Genomic DNA, 21,258 nt, shown 5'->3' on the forward strand with positions numbered 1-21,258 from the left:
TTACCAGTGAGTGGGATGCTTTTCACTTTTATTTTATACTGAAAAACGTGAAAAGTTACTACTATTTCATATCTATTTTAAGACCTACACTTATATTGAAATTGGATTTTTAAAAATTATTCTGTGAACTTCATTTTGTAATCTTTCAGAAGGGAGACTTTCTGTTTTCACCATATGCTTTTAGAGGAAATATGAATATAGTTCCTTGTATCTGTATCATATATGACTTTTGCCTGTCACTAACCTAAGAAATATAACTATCTATACCTGAATGGGAAAATTGCAAGTGCCACATATGAAGGAGGTGAGATGAGATGGGCAAAACCACCCTGTTGAAACGAAGGTTCCACATACCCAAGGTGTCGCCAGTTCTCAGGAAAGACAATATGGAATGTTTGCTTTTGGAACCTTCTGTTCTCTCAACCTTTTTCTCTGATCTCTGAAACAACCAAAGAAATACCTAAGGGGCAGTTTCAGCCATTATATAGCCCCATGATCATTCTGAGCCGACTATCACAGATAGGGGACACGTAACGCTCCCCCTCGACATCAGCTTCATCCGACTGCCGTTCCACTCTGGAACAAAGCTCTGGTGCCATGTGGCACGCCGCCAGAAGGGCATTTCTGCTTTGTCTTCTAGATTCTAAGGACTGATAGTTAGCTGAGCCTGATAATTTACCGAATCCCCATGCGGTAAAAGCGCTTCCTAGGATTTGCAGAGTTTCATTGAGCAGGAAAGGGTCACAGCAGTTATCTTCACTCTTCAGGAGGAATCCAGACACTAGAAAAATAGAACCAATTGTGAGATTCACCTTCTGCATACCGAAAGATGTACTGCATCCAGTTGGCCAGACTTCTTTGGATAGAGCTATATAAAACGGAATATTTTGGAGTAATAAAATTTACAATAACATGTTTCCATATGAAATAGCATTTCTTTCCTGGTTCACTTCAGAGAAACAGCAACAGGTAGAAAGGGAGCATGAGAGTTGAACTCTGCGGTCAGAAGACTTGCGTTAAGCCCTGGCCAGGCAGCCCTGTGACTTTGGGTAAATTCCTTCACCTTTCTGGGCCTTGGCCTCATTGTCTGCAAAATGGATTATTAAGTCAGGGAACCAGAAGCCATGCCAGGTGTTTCAAATAGAGGGGCTATAAAACAGGAAATTGGTTACACAGGTGTTAGAAAACTGGAAGAACAGAAAAGGGAAGGAGAGCTAATGATGAATGACCACAGAAAGTATCTACCACTCCTAGGGCTGGAGGGGATGAAAGGGACCTTGAGCCTGATGGAGGGCTGGTGCCTCAGGAGCTGCAGCTGTGGGGCAGACAGCCCCTTCCAGACACTCCACCACAGAGTCAGGGATGCAGCCACTTCCAGAACACACCACCAAGGAAGGAAAGATAAACAGAACAAGAGACAGAAGGAGCCACAGCATCTTCATGCCTCCCACCTTCTGAGCTCCCCTGCCTGTGCACCTGTTGGCAGGTCCGATAATAAGTCAGCCAGCAAAAGAGCCTAGGAAATGGAGTTTATGAACTCCCAGCCTCAGCAAGAGGGAAATATGAGAAGAGTGGATGTGAGTCCGAGAGACAATAGTAAATAACCAACATACGAGTTTTTAACATCAAACTAAAATTCAGTCAAATAATAGAAGTCAAAATTAGTAGGTGGTAAGGACTATTTCAATTTTCCAGTTATGTTGTGTTAAGGTAGTTTAGCTGTATTAAAGCAGTGTTACAGAAATACACACAGAGAGACTGGTAGTAGTGTTGCTTCTGGCCTCAACAGTTTCTGAATAATTTTTTTTATAATTTTTTTAATTAAAAAAGTTTGTATTGAGTCATGATTTAGGAAAAACTACAAGTACATTTCTGAAAACCCTGTGACAGGAGAAATCATAGCAAAAATGTGGGTTATGGTAGGGTCTGTCCTCAGGAATTCCTGAGAATAATTGCAGGGAGTCTGAGTCTGTTAACTGATTCAAGTCATGACTGTATCGTGGGGATTCGAGTCAGGTCTTTGCACACTGAGCCTACATGATTTTCCTTTTTTTACTAACCAAAAAGTACCTTGGTGGGCTGACCATGTTTTTCAGCCCAAAGTTGAAGTCAAATGGCATCCCACTGTTTGACCTCTACCCTGGGATGCCATCACCCCCTCCTCAAATCAGGGAGTCCGTTTCAACTGCAGGGGATAGGTAACGTGTGTGCGCGTGCGCACGTGCATGTACTTGTGCATGTGTGTGTTACTGACAGGGTCAGCTTCATGAGCATAAAACCTGTGCAACTAATTGCACAGGGCCCCATGCTCAGAGGGGTCCTGCACTTTATTTAATGTTCTCTTGTCACTCTTGAAATTCTTAATCTCTGAACAGGAGGCTAACATTTTCATTTTGCACTAGGCCCTGCAAACCATCTAGCCAGTTCTGGTTTTGTGTTAGGGGAGGGCAATTGTGAATAGAGGACCAGGAAAGGTCTCAGTGAGAAAATGCATTTGAGGAAAAGCTGGAAGATGATGAGGGAGTGAGACATGCCTTTCTTTTACTTATTCTGAATAACTTCAACTCAGCACTTGGCAAGTGTTACCTCCTCTAAGCAGCCTTACACTAACTCCCTTAGCAGTTACTGCTCTAGCCCTGTCCCCCCAGCACCCTGCAAATACCTCCGTTATGTACTTAGGTGACACTGTAAACATTTATATTGAACATCTGTCTCCCCAGTCACCTTGTTAGCTCCTTGGAGAAAAAGGTGGTGTTTTATTCATATTTGTAGCAACAGCAATAATACTGGTTGTTACTTAATGCCAGATCCTGTTCCAAAGGTTTTACTACAAGGCAGACACTGTCAGTATCCCTGTCTTACAGTTGTAGAAACTAAAGCATAGAAAGGTTAAGTAACCAGCCCAAGTGACACAACTGGTAGATAGCAGAGCTGAGACTTGAATCCAAGAAAGTGGAGTCCCCAGACCTTGCATAGTACACAGTGAGTGCCTAGAGCATCGTTGGAGAATGAAAAAATGAGTATGGCTGGACAGAGTGGCTCATGCCTGTAATCCCAGCACTTTGAGAGGCCGAGGCAGGAAAATGGCTTGAGCCCAGGAGTTCAAGGCCAGCCTGGACAACATAGTGAGACCTCATCTCTAAAAAAAAAAAAAAGAAGAAGAAGAAGAAGAAATTAGTAAACAAAGAATTATAAGTGACTAAATGATCAGATAGAGTCTCAGGAGTAAAACAAATAGGAGAGGGATTTTTACATTGTGGCTACAGATCCAAGTTCAAACCTGCACAGGAGAGAAAAGACACTCCGTTTATGTTTTAAGACATATTCACTAAGACAAATAATGATTTTCTTTAGCTAAAAGAACCACCATATGAAATATGTTTAAATCAATTTCAATGTTGATTTAGTTTTTATATTATTACCTTAGGAATAGAAAACAAGATAAATTCTATCTAAAATTCATAATAAAATTGCCTAGACACAATAGCTAACACCTGTAATCCCAATACTTTGGGAGGTCAAGATAGACGGATTGCTTGAGTCCAGGAGTTTGAGACCACCTGGGCAACATGGTGTCTCTACTAAAAATACAAAACATTTTAGTCTCTACTAAAAATACAAAAATTAGCTGGGCATAGTGGTACGTGCCGACAGTCCCAGCTAGTCGGGAGGCTGAGTTGGGAGAATCACCTGAGCCCCAAAGGTTGAGGCTGCAGTAAGCCAAGATCATGGCACTGCACTCCAGCCTGCACAACCAGTGTGAGACCCTGTCAATAAATAAATAAGTAAATAAAATTAATACGAGGCCAGATGTGGTGGCTCACACCTGTAATCCTAGCACTTTGAGAGGCTGAGGCAGGAGGATCCTTTGAGCCCAGGAGTTTGAGACAAGCCTGGGCAACATAGGGAGACCCTGTCCCTAAAAATAAATAAAATAAAAATTAATAGTAAAATAACCAGAAGCTTTGTTGAAATAGTAAGGTTAATTAATTTAACAAATACTTTCTAAATGTCTAACATGCTGCTTTGGGAAGAAGAATGTGATAATGTGGATGTGAATTACAGAAAATTAAGATGAGGAGTGATGCCTGATCACTAAGCCAGTTTTCATCCTGCAGAGTGGGATACAGTGCAGTAAGAGAGTGGGAAGGGAGAGTTAGTTGTCACCAGCATTGCTTTCGTTATTTGACAAGTGCCTTGCTGTGCAAATACAACCCAGAGGAGTTGTCAGTGGTCTAGAGTTTTAAAAAGCCCTTGGGCATGGGTTCATTACCTTTATCTTCCTGGTTCCTGCAGTGTGTAAGAGATTCAGCTTCATCAGGAAAGTGTACATGTTGTTGCTGAAGGTGTAAGTTTCCCTTTTTTGTGAAGTTGTGATTAAGGGACCTTGAGAAGCGTGCCAGCCCTCTCCCAGGGAACCTGTCCTCCGGATTCATCTGATCAGCCTTCTGCAGATGGGCTCAGTGCTACAGCCATGTGTATATACTGCCAAAACCAACTGGAGACACCTTAATCATGTAGCTTATGCAGAGAATGATATTCCAAGTCTCAAAAATTCTCAAACCCTGTTTTCAATAAATGCCTGAAGGCTGACTGCCTCATTCCTGTCATAGTCCAGAGATGGAACTGTTGTAAGTATCCTACCGTAAACTCTGTCCTGCAGCAAAATGGATGTCTCATGAAACACTGAGCTCCCCAGCTCTGCAAACAGTGCCCAGACTTTCTCTACCAGTTGAGTTTTCATCAGCCCATCTTCCTTTCAGCATAGAGATGATATGTTAGAACCCAGTGGAATAAAGCGTTAAGGGTCATAGTTACAGTGGGTCAAATTTCAACACCTTGTCATCATGTCGACTTGCACCATAGGACACGGTAGCCTGGCCTTATTTCTTTCAGGGTTGAACCAACTCATATGTGCCAACTGCTAGCTGAGGTCATTGCCTTCCAGGAAGCAGTCGGTGGGAGGTTGGAGGGTTAACTTTCTGCCCTCTCCCAGGTCTCGGCCCCACATGGCAACTGTATTCTGGCCCCATTGTGTGATCTCATCTCATCTCTATCAGAATGAGTATTGCACATTATGAGACCAGGTAGTTACATATTTAAATGCGATGAAAAATTATTCTTTGAAATGAGGCATTCACAATATTTTCATTCAAAATGCAAGACTGTTATCCCAAGTTGTCCCTAATATCGTATTTTGCATTTGTTTCTCATACCTTGAGGCCACTGCTGACCAGTGGATTTTAGCCTAGAGGGGTCTGCTTAGAGCAGAGGGATGCACCTCCATTAACATCAGTGAATTGGAACTGTTCTTCTATTTCTAGCCACTTCATTCCATTGTAACTTTATGATCATTACTTTGTAAAATACCATTTTATGAGTTTAGTTTTGTGTGTAATTCTCCACCTCCCACCCCCTCTTATTTTTTCCCATTATTAGAGCCTTGTTTGTTAAGAACAAAAAGTAACAGTGCACACTTGTGGTCACAGTTTCATGAACATACAGCTTTTCACTGGTACCTGAATATTTGCCTTCTGAGTATAATAAATGAATTTAAATGGTTCCTAAAAATGGGTAGACAGTGCCAACTTCTCAAGATGGAGGCTAAGCCAGTATTTAGAAAGCCTCTGCCTGTTGTAACACTTGCTGGCAGGTGTGATGGGCACTTGCTTTCTGTTTTGTGTATCTGGAGCAATTACCACTGCCTAAAGTAGATCAGAGATGGGTTCCTTGGAGGGACCCTTGTGACAGTTCAGAAAGTAGCCATCATATCAAAGCAACCCTTGACCTAGAGCAGACACTCAAGGTGTCCTGATAAAAGTGTTCAAGGGGCCCCCTCGCTAGTCCCCTCAGCCTCAGTAGTCGGCTATCCTGAACTTGTCTGGATTTCTCAGTTGACAACTACTCATATAATCTTGCAATGGCTTTTCCATTGTTGACTTACATTGCTACTTAGTTAACTTTTCATCATTTGTACCTCTTCTACAAAGCTAAATTGTAGGTATCTTGAGCACAGGCCTGAGTCCTGCACATACCCTTCCCTCACACCACTGAGCACAGAAGAAGAAACAGACTGGACTTGGTTTGGAATCCTAGCTCTCCATTGACTAGCTCTATGACCATGGATAAACTCCTTCACCTCCCTGCTTCACAGGTTTCTTAGCTACAGAATAGGGGCAGTCATGCCTGCCTTGCAAGGCATTAAAAGAGCACAGTGCTGGGCACTAGGAGATACTTGGTAAATAGTCATTCTGGCTCACCAAACAAAGCCTCACACACAGAAGCTGAGCAAAATCTTGCAGACTTAAATATAGCAAAGCAGGACTGAAACCAGTATGGGAGATGAGCTAGTTATGAGCTCTTGAACTTTCATGGTGAGGACACCATTTCCTCTGCCCTTGGGCTTAAGTGACAATTTACAAACCTGGTTTTTTGGCCAAGCACGGTGGCTCATGCCTGTAATCCCAGCACTTTGGGAGGCCAAGGTGGGCGGATCACGAGGTCAGGAGATTGAGACCATCCTGGCTAACATGGTGAAACCCCGTCTCTACTAAAAATACAAAAAAATTAGTCAGGTGTGGTGGCGGGCGCCTGTAGTCCCAGCTACTGGGGAGACTGAGGCAGGGGAATGGCGTGAACCCGGGAGGCGGAGCTTGCAGTGAACTGAGATCACACCACTGCACACCAGCCTGGGTGACAGAGTGAGACTCTATCTCAAAAAAAAAAAAGGTTTTTTATCTGTGACTCTTTCATGATGACATGACGATCATTTCAAGCTCAGCATGTCTCCTAAGCCTCAGTGATCTAAGGAGTGCCATTGATTTGTGATGTGGAGACTTTGCACATTTGCATCCTTAGTCCAATTCATACATTTAAGCATCAGCTCTTCTCTAAGCGGAGATGCTTTCTCCAGCTCCTTTCAGCCAGCCGTGTGGCAGAGGGTGACTCCCAGTACTGCTTCCTGATTTACAGATCCCCATGGATGTCCCTTGCTTCTTTAGAAATTTTCTTTACAAGAGGCCACAGTGGAGGATAGTGGTAAGGCTTACATAGACCTACAGCATCAAAAAAAAAAAATGGTGATAAGGATGGGAATATGAGAAAAACTGTGTGAACAATGTAAATATCATTGAAAGTAATTTCCTACATTTCCCATATAGTGAGCACCTTTGCCAAAACTCAAGAATTGTCTTATCCACCCCTTTCGGCAACTGGCACATTACAGAGGAGCACAGGATCATTATGAGGGCAGGGGTCAACTCTGCATTGATTTTACCGTTTCTTTCTTTGTGGTGGAGCCATGTGGCAGTAAAGGAATAGGTCATGTGACATTCTTGTCACCTTCCTCAGTTACCTATAAATACACATTTTCTTGCTTTTTTACTTTCTTTTAAAGATTCCTGGAAGAAAAGGACATAAAACAGATGTATTGCCAGTACTACATTTGCTGAACTTATTACCATGTCACCTTAGCAGGATACAAAATGTCAGTCAGATGAGCTCCTTTTTAATACTGGTACTGTGACACGGGGCAAACAAAGACCATTGCCTGCCTGCCTTTGATCAGTTGATCAGTTTGGTTAGTTGATTTACATGATGCCTTATTCCAAAAGTAACTTGAGACAGCACCCTCTAAACACACTGTGTTGTTACCTTGTGTACACAGTAGTAGTATGTTAGCACACAGTTCAACTTATGACATATTCGGTAACATACAAGCTTTTAACAAGTATTTACCATGTTAGAGACCCCAGGTTAGATTAGACGCAAGGTTACAAAGACAGACAAAACCATTCCTGAACTGAAGGAGCTTGCTGTCTTATGGTAGGAACAGACACAATTAGGTATAATGAAAGGGAGATGGCAGTGATTGCCCATATAGAATTTATAATGTGGGTCTAGCAGTCATGGCTTTTTGTTTTGTTTTTTTAACCAAATATCTCTGGACTCGTCATCTGACAGAAAAAAAAAAATTTAAGATGGAATCTTACTTAAGTACTTTAAAAAGATTAACAATTAAAATCCCGTTCAGTTACATGTCTAAGAAATTTCCCTTACTGGAAAGAATGCAGTGATATGAAGTCAGTGCTGCCCTGGAGAATCCAGCACATTTCCTCACCTGGCTATGAGAGCTGAGAGGACAGTGTCATTCATTCTCTCTAAGAGGACTGGAGAGCTCTCCCAAAGGAGTGAATGTCCAGGTTGAATCTTGAACATCAATTACAGGTCCTTGTAAGAATTTTGGCTCTGTATGCTGCGGTGAGTTTAATACATGCAGAAGTCAGCTACAAAGCTTACCAGTTCACCTTGCAGTGCACTCACTCCCCCAGCTAAAATTTTGTATCACTGCTACCATAGCTTCTAGCAAGGACCGCATGATTGCTGCTTTCATTTGATTTCTACAGGATTTATAGACATGCCTCACCTTCCTGTGGGGTCAGCGGTGCTTGCAAGAACCTAGAGGATGTGTGGTTTTATGTGCAGGGTAAGGAAGCCTACCCTGATGAACACCAGCAAGTTTAATCCATTTGCATCTGAAAAAACAATTGGCCTCAGGCAACATATTCTTAATTGTCTAAGTCATTGTGTGTAAGCAGGCATTCGTGCGCACGCGCACGTGTTTGTGTGCATATGCAAGCTGTGCATAAATAGCACACTTTCAATCTGTGTAAAATATAATGGATAAGCAGCAAATGACAGCAGGCTTAGCCCCTGAAGATTTACCAGGAAAAAAAGACAGCTGCATGGCAAAGCTGCTGCCAATAATTAGGGAAGGAATAGCCCATACCCTGTGCCACTCAGCAGCTTCAGCCATTTAAATGACAGCCGGTTTGTTTCGCTCTGCAACCCCCGTTCATTATGGGCCAGGGGTTGATTTCGTCTCGAACACACCGCTTTTGATTGTTGTCATCTCTGGTGAGATAATGAGATCATCATCATTATAAGATCAGGTAGGACATGATGACCGAAAGTCTCAAGTAGAAACTGTGATGGATGAGCAAAACAGAGTTGTTTTAATGTCTCTTTTAACATTGTAAGTGAGGAAAACCTATTTTTGCAACTCCCTGGACTTAGTTTTTTGCAGGGCCACCTTGACATTTTTGTGGTTGACAAGATAACGTTAAGGCTCTCTTGGGCTCCAGCAAGCTAAGCTGCAAGAAGTGTCACAACACTCCCCCCTCATGTAGAATGGCTCTCAACAGGACCGATTGGGAGGGAAATTAATAGGCTCCCCATTGTCACTGTGCATTTTTGCCAGGATATTTCATTAGTGTAAACACTGAACCCGTTGTCATCTTGTTTAGCCACTTGACCCTGGTGATTTTCAATTCTGCCTGTGCCGTGATGGAGTACAACAGTGGCATGCGCGAGACAGGCACTAATTATTGGAAGCAGAATCATTGCTGACCCAGTACTACAAGATTAACTGCCCCTTTGCAGTCTTTATTCTGGGACATTAGCACTGTCTGGTTATCTTGCTTCAGTTGAGGGATTCGGGACAATAGCGGTGCTGATGGTAATGTTGGCGATTTTCCTGTTTGTTTTGCAGGTCACGGCCAGGGGCTTTGGGCCGCTGTTACAGTTTGCCTACACTGCCAAGCTGTTACTCAGCAGAGAAAACATCCGCGAGGTCATCCGCTGTGCTGAGTTCCTGCGCATGCACAACCTGGAGGACTCCTGCTTCAGTTTCCTGCAGACCCAGCTCCTGAACAGTGAGGATGGCCTGTTTGTGTGCCGGAAGGATGCTGCATGCCAGCGCCCGCACGAGGACTGTGAGAACTCTGCAGGAGAGGAGGAGGATGAAGAGGAGGAGACGATGGATTCAGAGACGGCCAAGATGGCTTGCCCCAGGGACCAGATGCTTCCAGAGCCCATCAGCTTTGAGGCCGCCGCCATCCCCGTAGCAGAGAAGGAAGAAGCCCTGCTGCCCGAGCCCGACGTGCCCACGGACACCAAGGAGAGCTCAGAAAAGGACGCGTTAACGCAGTACCCCAGATACAAGAAATACCAGCTTGCATGTACCAAGAATGTCTATAATGCATCATCACACAGTACCTCAGGTTTTGCAAGCACATTCCGGGAAGATAACTCTAGCAACAGCCTCAAGCCAGGGCTTGCCAGGGGGCAGATTAAAAGTGAGCCGCCCAGTGAAGAGAATGAGGAAGAGAGCATCACACTCTGCCTGTCTGGAGATGAGCCTGACGCCAAGGACAGAGCGGGGGATGTCGAGATGGACCGGAAACAGCCCAGCCCTGCCCCTACCCCCACGGCCCCACCTGGGGCCGCCTGCCTGGAGAGATCCAGGAGCGTGGCCTCGCCCTCCTGCTTAAGGTCTCTGTTCAGCATAACGAAAAGTGTGGAGCTGTCTGGCCTGCCCAGTACATCTCAGCAGCACTTTGCCAGGAGTCCAGCGTGCCCTTTTGACAAGGGGATCACTCAGGGTGACCTTAAAACTGACTACACCCCTTTCACAGGGAATTATGGACAGCCCCACATGGGCCAGAAGGAGGTGTCCAACTTCACCATGGGGTCGCCCCTCAGGGGGCCTGGGTTGGAGGCTCTCTGTAAACAGGAGGGAGAGCTGGACCGGAGGAGCGTGATCTTCTCCTCCAGCGCCTGTGACCAAGTGAGCACCTCGGTGCATTCTTATTCTGGGGTGAGCAGTTTGGACAAAGACCTCTCTGAGCCGGTGCCAAAGGGTCTGTGGGTGGGAGCTGGCCAGTCCCTCCCCAGCTCACAGGCCTACTCCCACGGTGGGCTGATGGCCGACCACTTGCCAGGAAGGATGCGGCCCAACACCAGCTGCCCGGTGCCAATCAAAGTCTGCCCTCGCTCACCCCCCTTGGAGACCAGGACCAGGACTTCCAGCTCCTGCTCTTCCTATTCCTATGCGGAGGACGGGAGTGGAGGCTCACCCTGCAGCCTCCCTCTCTGTGAGTTCTCCTCCTCGCCCTGTTCCCAGGGAGCCAGATTCCTTGCCACAGAACATCAGGAACCAGGCCTGATGGGAGATGGAATGTACAACCAAGTGCGGCCCCAGATTAAATGTGAGCAGTCTTACGGAACCAACTCCAGTGACGAATCCGGATCGTTCTCGGAAGCAGACAGTGAGTCGTGTCCTGTGCAGGACAGGGGCCAGGAGGTAGGGAACCCACATAAATTCAAGCATGTGACCCACTCTTTAGGCCCTTTATCTGGACTATTCCCTGCCCCCCACCACTCTCAGATTGTTCTTACATGCTGAGATTAAAGATGGCAGTAGAGAGACTGCCTTCCCCATCCACAGAGGCAGGATGTTGAAGGTGATTCCACATTAACCACTTCTGTCCTAGAAAAGCACTTGATATTTGATCTGGATCTCAATACTCAGCAAGCAGAGGCAAGCTGCTGAGTAAACAAACACTGAAGTCTAATGCATGAAGTGCACTGAGGCACTCCAGACCCCCCTCTTTCTCCTCCCTCTCTTCCTCCTCCTACATCTGCTTTGGAAGGATGCCATGTCCATCACCCTCATCCTTGCCCTTCACCCCTTCAGCACAAGGAAGATATAGAATCTCTTTCCAGATTGATTGATTGAAACCAAATAGATCAACACTTTCCCAGCACCTTTTAGATTTTCCTTGTCAACAGAAGACCCCAGGGCCATCCCATGTCCATCACAGTGAAGGTGATAGAAGGCTCACTGTTTCTCCCAGTCCTGGGGTCATCACAGAAGCACCCTAGTCAGCCACACGTAATGTATAATGGATCATTTCCCAAGCTCCCTCCAACGCTGGGAAGACATTTTGAGAAGTAGCGGGGTACAGTAGCAGTTTCATCCACCCTGAAAGCAATGTACTTGCTAGGAAAAATGTCCAGAGGCCCCATGTGTGTCTTACCATTGCTGTGAGAGGGGAACAGGGGCAACAGCAGCCACATCATGAGCAAGACTCACAAGACTAAGGAAAGGAAAGAAGAGGCCTCCCCCAGAGGACCCACCTCCCAATAACATGAACATTCCCTAGGAAGACCCGAGAGAGTCTGTGTCGTGACCTGGCGTTCATGGCACTGTCTTGCTGATTGACAGGGTACCAGCTTGAGACTGCTACCTGTGTCTCAGACCCCCCTCAGGAGCGGTAGTGAACAAACCCAGTGACAAGTCCCTTCTCAGAGCTGTGTATCCCAAAAACACAGGAAGAAATGAAAAGTGGTCCTCCTGAGGCCAGTAACCTTGGTACCCGTCTGTGCTCTCTGGATGTTACCAGCCTCTGTAAGGCAGAGATGTTAACCCAACCAGACAGCAGAAATGCCACATGGGATGAGGTGGCTTTTCACAGAGCCATGCGCAGTTTATTCAGCCTCTGCAAGATTGGCGAGAAGCACATGAGGTTTTAGTTCGGGCATGTTTTGAAAGTAGATGCCAAAGGCCCTATGCCAACTGCAAAAAATGCCCTGTGGTCACTTCCTTCTTTGCTCGCTAGCCTGGTTTCTGCCCCTCTCTTAACTGCCTAGCAGACATGGTGAAAGACAGAGAAACACTGAAAGGATTTAATTTAAAATAAATTAGAAAGGAAATTTGAATGCGAGCTATTCCCATGCGAGTATACCATCTCTCCTTAGGTTTGGGGTGGCGGGTTGTGCCTCGTGCCCCAAGCCAGCCTCACATCCGTGTCCCTAACATTGGGAAGATTGAGCTTTCCTGAAAATAGTGAAAGGTTGTGTTTTCTCTCTCCTTACTCATTCTTTCCCTCTGACCTCTTTAGTGAGGTTTTCCTTTTGTTCTGAAACTGTGAATGAGCCTGCCTGGTGTGGAAGGCTAGCCACTGTGTCCAGCTCATCTACATCATGGCTTCCTACCAAGGGCTGCTGGAGGGAGAAGAGGACAAAGGCCTGCAGTCTGTTTTTTGTCTCTCCTTTAAGAGGAGCCTGGGGCCGGGCGTGGTGGCTCAGCCCTGTAATCCTAGCATTTTGGGAGGCTGAGGTGGGTGGATCACTTGAGTTCAGGAGTTCGAGACCAGCCTGGGCAACATGGTGAAACCACATCTCTACCAAAAGTATAAAAAAAAAGCCGGGTGTCGTGGCTCGTGCCAGTAGTCCCAGCTACTTGTGGGGCTGAGGTGGGAGGATCTCTTGAGCCCAGGAGAAGGTTGCAGTGAGCTGAGATTGTGCCACTGCACTCCAGCCTGGGTGACAGAGACTGATGACTCTGTCTCCAAAAAAAAAAAAAAAAAACTGGCCATTAAGTTCAAGGGAGGCTTGTGTTTTTATGACATTTGCATATGTTCAAAGAACTGTCAGTTTCAGATACATCTTCTTTTGTGCTCCCCACCCCGCCACCAATATCCCAAAAGAGAGCATAAAGTCATTTCTTGGAACTCGAGGCCACAGCAAGAACACATGTATTTTTTCTGTGTTGGAGCCATGTCAGTTGTTTACCTTAGAATTAAAAATAGTAACTCAATTAAAAGGAGGACTCATTCAACCTATAAAACAGTCACGAACAGGACTAGCCTTCCCCCCTTGAGAAATACCCCTACTTTTAAAAATATTCTTATTTTTACCTTTAAAAAAATCCATCTTCTGCATTCCTGAACAGTGAAAGAAGAGACATTTACCAAAGCTGTATGCCATTTTGGAAATCATAGTCCCTCTCAGTGGTACAGTTTGGACAGGACAGTTATAGTAAAGCTAAAGTTTTCCCCAATTTTACGTCTTAATTTTCCTAGAGTAGAGGAGGTTAGCTTTCCAAGAACTGTCTCAGGGACTTGCCGTGACTGCTGCTCAAGGAGTTGATAACCTGCTTTTGGGAGTTACTTTGACCCTAGTTGAAGTATTATCCCCAGTAATAGTGCTCAAGGCAGATCCTTCTCCACAAGTCAAAACTTGTTTTCCTGGACTGATCAGAAGAAGCCAGCATCTGCTGGGCTGATTCTGCCCTGCTCTCCTATGAGATCCAGGTGCCTTCTCTTTCAAGTGAACCCCAAGGAGACACCAGAGTCAGAAGTGAAGATAGGAGTTTCCACCCCTTGCCAGACCCCAGTCTAATACTTCACGTGCATTTTCCCAATCTCTCTTCTTCCACCCCTGTAGGGAGCCAAAATGTTAGATCAAAAGAAAAGTGTTCACATACCTTATATTATGTGAGATGTTGTAGTTATACCATGTTAAGCAGCCCTTCCATCTCACAGTCATTGGCTTCTCCCATCCTTTTTAACTGTTCCCTAGCTTCGAGAAAGATCAAATTAGCACAGTATTATCCTTTATCAATAATCAGCTTCTTAAAATGACACTCTTTTTTAAATTCTAGAACACAGCGTACCCAGCCCCAAACACACCAAATTTCACAGGCTTTCTCTTTGCCTACAACAATATACAAATATATATTCACCTCTCTATGGGTTTGGGTTTTATTTTAATGGCATTATATTGTAGAGTTAGCAGCTTCCTTTTTTCACATAGCTGTCTACCATCCACATGGCTGTAGGTCAATCACATAGGGCCAAGACATGTTTCTCTAGTATCTCTGGTTCTTGTAAATCGTAGTTCATTCAGCTGTCACTTATCAGTGGACATTTCAGTTGTTTTCAGTTTTTCCCTCTGATAAACATGTCTGCAATAAACATTTTGTGAGCATACTGTTAGTAGTGGTGCTTTTATTTTTGTGGGTTAGTTTCATAGATGGGCTAAAGGTTGTGCTCATTTATTAAACACTACCTAATGACCTACCCAAAACGTTGTAGCAATTCACATTTCATCCAACAACTTAGAGTGTCCAGTTTCCCCTATTCTTGCCCATACTAGTTGTCACCAGTCTTTTTAATTTTTGCCAATTTGATGGGCAAAAAATGGTGACTACTAATGAAGCTGACATGTTGTTTTGTGTGTATTGAACATTGATATTTCCTTTCCTGTGAATTGCTAGTTCACCTCTGCCCATTTTTTCTTTTGTATTGTTTAACTTTAAATCATCATGTAGGAATCTTAATCCCTAATACTAGGAATATTAACCCTTTCTCATAAATGTTGCTTGGATATTCCCTTAGTCTGCTTCTTTATTTATTGTACCTTTTCCCATATAAAAATTTTTTAGTTTTATGTAGTCAAGGTATAAGTCTTCCTTTATGACTTCTGGATTTGCTATATTCCTTAAGAAGTCAGGTTGGGAATTTTTCTCTTCCAATAAAAAAAAAAAAAAAAATGAACAAGTCACATTAAGTGAAAATCACAAAACAATATGCACAAGGTCCTAGTTTGTTTCCTAAATATGCACACCCTATAAATAAAATCAGTATAGAGAATAAGAAAAAACCGGGAGCACCATTGGAGAGGAGTGTAGGGAAAGTTTCATTTCTATGTATGTCTGTAATGTTTGAATTTTATGTAGGTTTATTTTTTAAATTAAGACATAATTCGCATACCATAAAATTCACCCTAAGATGAACAATTCAGGGGTTGTTGATATATTCACAGTGTTGTACAACCATCACCACTGTATAATTCCAAAACATTTTCACCACCCTGAAAGGAAATGCTGTACCCATTAGCGGTTACTCCTCATTGCCCACTCCCCTCAACCCCAGGCAACGAGTAATCTACTTTCTGTCTCTGTGGATGTACCTGTTTGGGGCATTTGTATAAATAGAATCTTGCAAGATGTGGCCTTCTGTATCTAGCTCCTTTCACTTTAGCATAATACTTTGAAGGTTTACCCTTGCCATTGATGTACTCACCAGAGATATTGTCATGTATTAGTACTTTGTTCCTTTTAATTGCTGAGTAATATTCCATTATGTTGATCCATTTTGCTGACTAATACCACATTTTGTTGTTCATTGGTTGAGGGCCATTTGGGTTGTTTCCACTTTGGGGCTATTATAAATAATGCTGCTGTGAGCATTTGAGACAAGTTTTTTAAGACTTGTTTTCAGTTATTTTCATAATATTCCTAAGAGTGGAACTGCTGAATCATATAACTTTGTATTTAACCTTTTGAGGAGCTACTAGACTGTTTCCAAGGTGGCTATACCATTTCAAATTCCCACCAACAATGTATTAGGGATCCAGTTTCTCTGCATCCTCGCCAACACTTGTTATTGCCCATCTTTTTTGTTAAAGCCCTCTAGTGGGTGTGAAGTAGTTATGGTTTATCTCATTATGGTTTATAGGTTTGTTTTTAAATGTTGGAAATTATAGAAAATCACAGTCATTTTCCAAAGTAGTAAGCTTCTTAGTAAGACAGCTTTGTAACTGGACCATTTCTACTTAATTGTAGATTTAGTAAAAAAGCACCACAGAGAGTTTATTTGCACAGTCAAAAGTATAGATTCATTGGACCTGCTTTATTAACATATTTTACATTGAGAGGGATAAAAGTGTATGAGAGGTAAGAGAGTGTGTTGGGGGCAGGCAGGGGGTGGGAGACAGAGAGAAGGGAAGAGAGAGATAAAGTCCAGAGAAAACATGGAAATGGTACAGAAGAGCCATCTGACTCTAACTCTTCCCACCCAAATGCTGACTTTGAGATGTAAAATTTGTACAATCATTTTTGTGGTTTGGTGAATCAGGCATGTTTTAGAAGTGTCTGTAATTGGTCTGCTTAATAAAAGAAACCTTGCTGGGCAGCATAGAAATCAGCCATATTTCTAATTAAAACAGTGTTTTTATGTTGTCTAGAACATTGTGAATGTCTGGAATTCCAAAGCACATGTCTGTAAGACGAAACCATGTGACAAAGATAAATAGAGCTGATAAACAGAAATAATAATACCTTGTATCTATCAGGCAGTTGAAACTTTCCCAAGCACTTCTTCCCCCTATCATCCAGTTTTATTCTTCACAGCAACCCTATAAGCTAAGCAGGGCAGGCGTTATCTCCCTTTGACTCCTAGATCCTCCAGGAACTTTAGGACAGACAGAACGAAGACTTGCCTGAGATCACACAGCTAATTAATTGAAGTATCACAACTGAATCTCAAGTGTCCTGTATTTGTGTTAGAAACTGGACCATGAGAAGAGAGCATGGAAGGACAATTGTGCGGGAAACATTTCTTCACCTGGGAGGGGAGATTTTGTCATTGCCATCTGCCCAGCACTGAGCTGGCTGTCCTGGTTCCAGCAGCACTGGAATCATCTGTCCAGTGGGCATATTGTTTCCTCCTTCGACAGCTCCCTGGGATCTGAGGGTCTCCTCAGAGTACGGGTGTTAAAGACTTTGGAAAGCTGACCACACCATCAGTGCCTCAGGGTATCATGCTAATGTGACCCTACTTCTATGGGTTTCAGTCAACATCGGGTAATGAAACCAAGAAATGAAATAGGAAAAAATATTAACAAACTAGTCTTCCACTGAGATTTCTAGAGGAAATAATTGTTTCTGGCTTTTTCTGCAAAATTTGCAGCTACATCCTGCTTTTCCAGTAAACTTCACCGAGCAAACCAGAGACACTAGGCAAGCAAAATGTTTGTTGGGTGAGATAGATACAGCACCACTTGATTGCAACTCCTAAAAAAGATACAGAGAAAACAAAGATCACAGGGAACTCTACCAGAGCGAGAGAGTCATCATTTGGGGATGAGAATTTTTTTTTCCCTTCTTTTGTCCTGTATTTTATGAAAGAAGCTATATTATATAATACATAATTTTATATAATACTTAGAGTAATGTGTATAATTATATAATACTTATATAATTTTTCAATGTTTCCTTTTAACTGGGAGGAAGGGGATGATGGTTTAGGCTGAAGAATGGTCGTGGCTGTTGGCAGGGAGGAGAAATAATGCAGCCGATTTCTGCTTGGTGAGAAGGAAGCACGGGCATCCCGGGGCCCAGCCTACAGTCTCTCCTCTGCCTCGTCGGTGCAGACAGCATTCAAAGAGACATATGTAGGTTCCATGTATTGTCCAGATATCACAGGCGGACCTGAGAATCCCTGGGCACACTGCATGGACCATCTATTTTACTGACTGCTCAGGGGCTGGAGCCTAGCCAGGCGTGATGGCTCACGCCTATAATCCCAACAGTTTGGGAGGCTAAGGAAGGAAGATCGCTTGAGGCCAGGAGTTTGAGACCAGCCTGGGCAACAGAGCGAGATCCTGTCTCTAAAAGAAAAAAAAAAATTACAAAGAGCTGGAGTCTCCAGAAGAACTAACCCTCCTGTAGCCAGCCATGCTTAGCAGGACAGGGCAGGTACCGTGCTAAAAACCCACCTCAAGTCCTGCTCCTCCTGTTGTGTTCCAGAGAGGAGAAGAGTCAACACTTTGCTGGGCTGAATAAAATCAGCAGCTTATTGTGCCAACGGTGGCGCAGGCCTGTGGTGCCCTGTTTGGCCCTTGGCCTGCTGACTCAGTGGCTGCCCTGATTCCCCGAGTCTCTACTGAGAACCAAAGTGGTGGACCCCTGACTAACACCCGCGAATCCCACGTGCCCTTCCCCTTATACACTGCCTGCATGCCCGGAGCTGTGTGTGGGTGACTGAGTATAACTAGAGATTATGGCGACAGTTCACAGGACTCTTCACCTCATCACACTGGGTGTTGGGACTATTTAGGAAACCAAGCCACTGCTGCGAAGTGAGATCCTGGAGGAGTGAGTGTGGAGGAAGAGTCAGTAAGATGTTAAGCCTGACTGGGCCTGTTTGGCTCAGAATAATTATCTAGAAGGAAAAGAGGTGGGCCTCAACCTTTTTGATGTGTTGTCACTTTCCAAGACCTGCTGGCCACCTTTTACTCCTCAGCCCCATTTGAGGAATGTTTTGAGTGCCGAGAGCCTGGGAGAGGCATGTCCTCCATGGTACCAAAGAGTCAATGGCTGCTTCTTACTTCCAAACAAGATGTCCCTGACTTGGAACTTACTACTCAGGAAACAGCACATGGATGTGGTCAAGTCCCCCACCCGCCCACGCCCCCGTGCCTGTCCGAGAACACCTCAGAGACCCCCGCGTGTTAGTGAACATAAGTCCTCCCTTGCTAGAGGGGGAACCGAGACTTGTAAAGAGAAACAAGAGTGAGTTGGGTTTTTTTTTCACCTGGAAGAAAGTCTACAGTTGACTATTACCTTTTCCTCTGACCCTCTTTAAAAAGCAGATTGTGTTGCAGCAGCTCTGCTGAAGTGTTGTATGGCCTTTTGTCTCGAGGACTTTGAAACTAGCATTGTTGATTTTTCATTTTTCCTGGCAATCCTCCTCCCTATTCCCCTAGTGTTTTATATTCACTGTCTGGATGATTTAAATACAGTAGCTCTTGGTATAGACGTCCTTTTGACTTTCCCCGTAGCCTGAACCTTAGGGATATCTTCTTTCTGAGAGTAAGTAAACACATGTAGAGCAGAAGCAGAATGGCTTTGTTGTCAGCAGAGGGAAAACTCCACAAGCCCACAAAGTGCCACCACCTCTGCTGCGCTGGAACATCCGCGTCTCCAACAGACAGACCTCTGTGTTCCGGAGACACCGTGCAGGATCAGAGTGTCTTGTTTGTTATCCAACGGATATTAAAGAGAAATCATTCTTTCATATCATTAGAAGCCCTGTGCAAACACAGCCCCATGGACAAAGGCCTTTCCCGAGCCCGTAACAAGGAGCTGTTTGTCCTGGCTGCCTGTCTTTAGCAGTTGGAACAGGACCAAGCCGACGGTGATGTCATGGGCCCTACTGCGATTTTGCTTTCTTGGACCAAAGTGTCATGGGACAGAGCTCACCAGGTGGAAGTTGAATCAGAGCACCCACTGGGAACCTTCAGTAAATGCCACACGGAACAAGCTCAGAACTGTGATGGAACCTGGCAAAGAGCTTGCACCCAACCACAGAAAAGTCAAATGATCATTTCATACGTTTGCCTTTGTGCATGGGAATTGACTAGCCACACGTGCCGGCAATCAGGACTCGTGTCTGCCTGCAAATGATGCAACCAAAGAGAAACCTGGGCTCAGGATCAAATGTCTTCATCCTCACTGCCTTGAAGAACACAGACTTAACCCTGCAGCATCTGAACACTATTGAGGGTTAGTTTCTTCACCCAAGAGCATTTTGATCAGCCCAGACCCGTGTGTTTTTCTGGCTGCTGGGATTCACTGAGTCCATTTATTCTGTCTCCTGGAGTTCCACTGTCCAGTTGCCACTTGCTGTACGTGGCTGTAGAGCCCCTGAAAGCAGCTAGTCTGAATTATGATGTGCTGTAAGGATAAAATGTGCTTTGGATTTGGGAAGTTTAGCACAAAAAAAAAAAAAAAAAAAAAAAAAAAAAAAAAAACCTGTAAACCATCTTATTAATTACATTAGCTACATGTTGGAAATATTTTTATCTATTGGGTTAAATAACATATAGTATTCAAACTCATTTCACCTGTTTCTTTTTACTTCTTTTAATGTGGCTACTGGAAACTTTAAAATCACAAATGTAGCTGGTGTTGTTTGTATTAGACAGGGCTGGGCTAGCGCTTGAAGGAAGTTTAGGTTTGTAGTGCCATCTGCTGGCTCATCCAGAGCAGACGCGCATGTAAACAAGAATCTGAGCTAACCCACACATCTCTTAGCCTGGCAGCATGCAACCTTTTTATTCCAGGAGCTTCTGAAGCAGGACCAGACTGAACCCAGAAGCTGCTGAATCCCCAAGAGCCTCAGGAAGGGGAGTGACAGACCGCTCATAGGTGCAAGCCTATGTCAGCTCATGGGTGCCAAGGAGGCTCTTGAGATAGAGTAGTGGTTTGCTGCTCACCTTCCGCACTTGAGGGTCTTTCATGCAATCTTTTTCACTGGTTGCTATTCTTAAGAAATATTTCAGGCCAGGCACTGTGGTTCACCCTTGTAATCCCAGCATTTTGGGAGGCCAAGGCGGGTGGATCACTTGAGACCAGGAGTTCAAGACCAGCCTGGCCAATATGGCAAAACCCCATCTCTACTGAAAATACAAAAATTAGCTGGGCATGGGGTGCACACCTGTAATCCCAGCTACTCAGGAGGTGAGGCGGGAGAATCGTTTGAACCAGGGAGGTGGAGTTTGCAATGAGTCGAGATCACGCCACTCTACTCCAGCCTGGGTGACACACCAAGACTACCTCTCAAAAGAAAAAAGAAAAATATTTCAGGCCAGGAATTGTGGCTCCCACCTGTAATACCAACACTTTGGGAGGCTGAGGAGGGAGAATCACTTGAGCCCAGGAGTTTGAAACCAGCCTGGGCAACATAGCGAGACCTAATCTCTCTCTTTTTTCCCCCCCTTCTCTCTGGCGCAAGATCTCATCTCTACAAAAAAAAAAAAAAAAAAAAAAAAAAAAAAAAAAAAAAA

At 44.3% G+C, this 21,258-nt stretch overlaps 1 protein-coding gene across 4 annotated transcripts in view; it reads left to right on the forward strand.

Annotated features, from left to right (window-relative positions):
• Positions 1–21,258, forward strand: part of BACH2 (BACH transcriptional regulator 2) — a 385,872-nt gene that overhangs the window by 350,902 nt on the left and 13,712 nt on the right. For all 4 annotated transcript variants that reach the window (XM_017876778.1, XM_017876780.1, XM_017876779.1 and 1 more), the window contains one exon: positions 9,551–11,143. In XM_017876778.1, the coding sequence (XP_017732267.1) occupies positions 9,551–11,143 (1,593 nt within the window). The remainder of the gene's footprint in view (positions 1–9,550; positions 11,144–21,258) is intronic.

The sequence above is a fragment of the Rhinopithecus bieti genome, unplaced genomic scaffold, assembly GCF_001698545.2.
Source record: "Rhinopithecus bieti isolate Rb0 unplaced genomic scaffold, ASM169854v2 scaffold_10354, whole genome shotgun sequence".
NCBI classification, from domain to species: domain Eukaryota; kingdom Metazoa; phylum Chordata; class Mammalia; order Primates; family Cercopithecidae; genus Rhinopithecus; species Rhinopithecus bieti.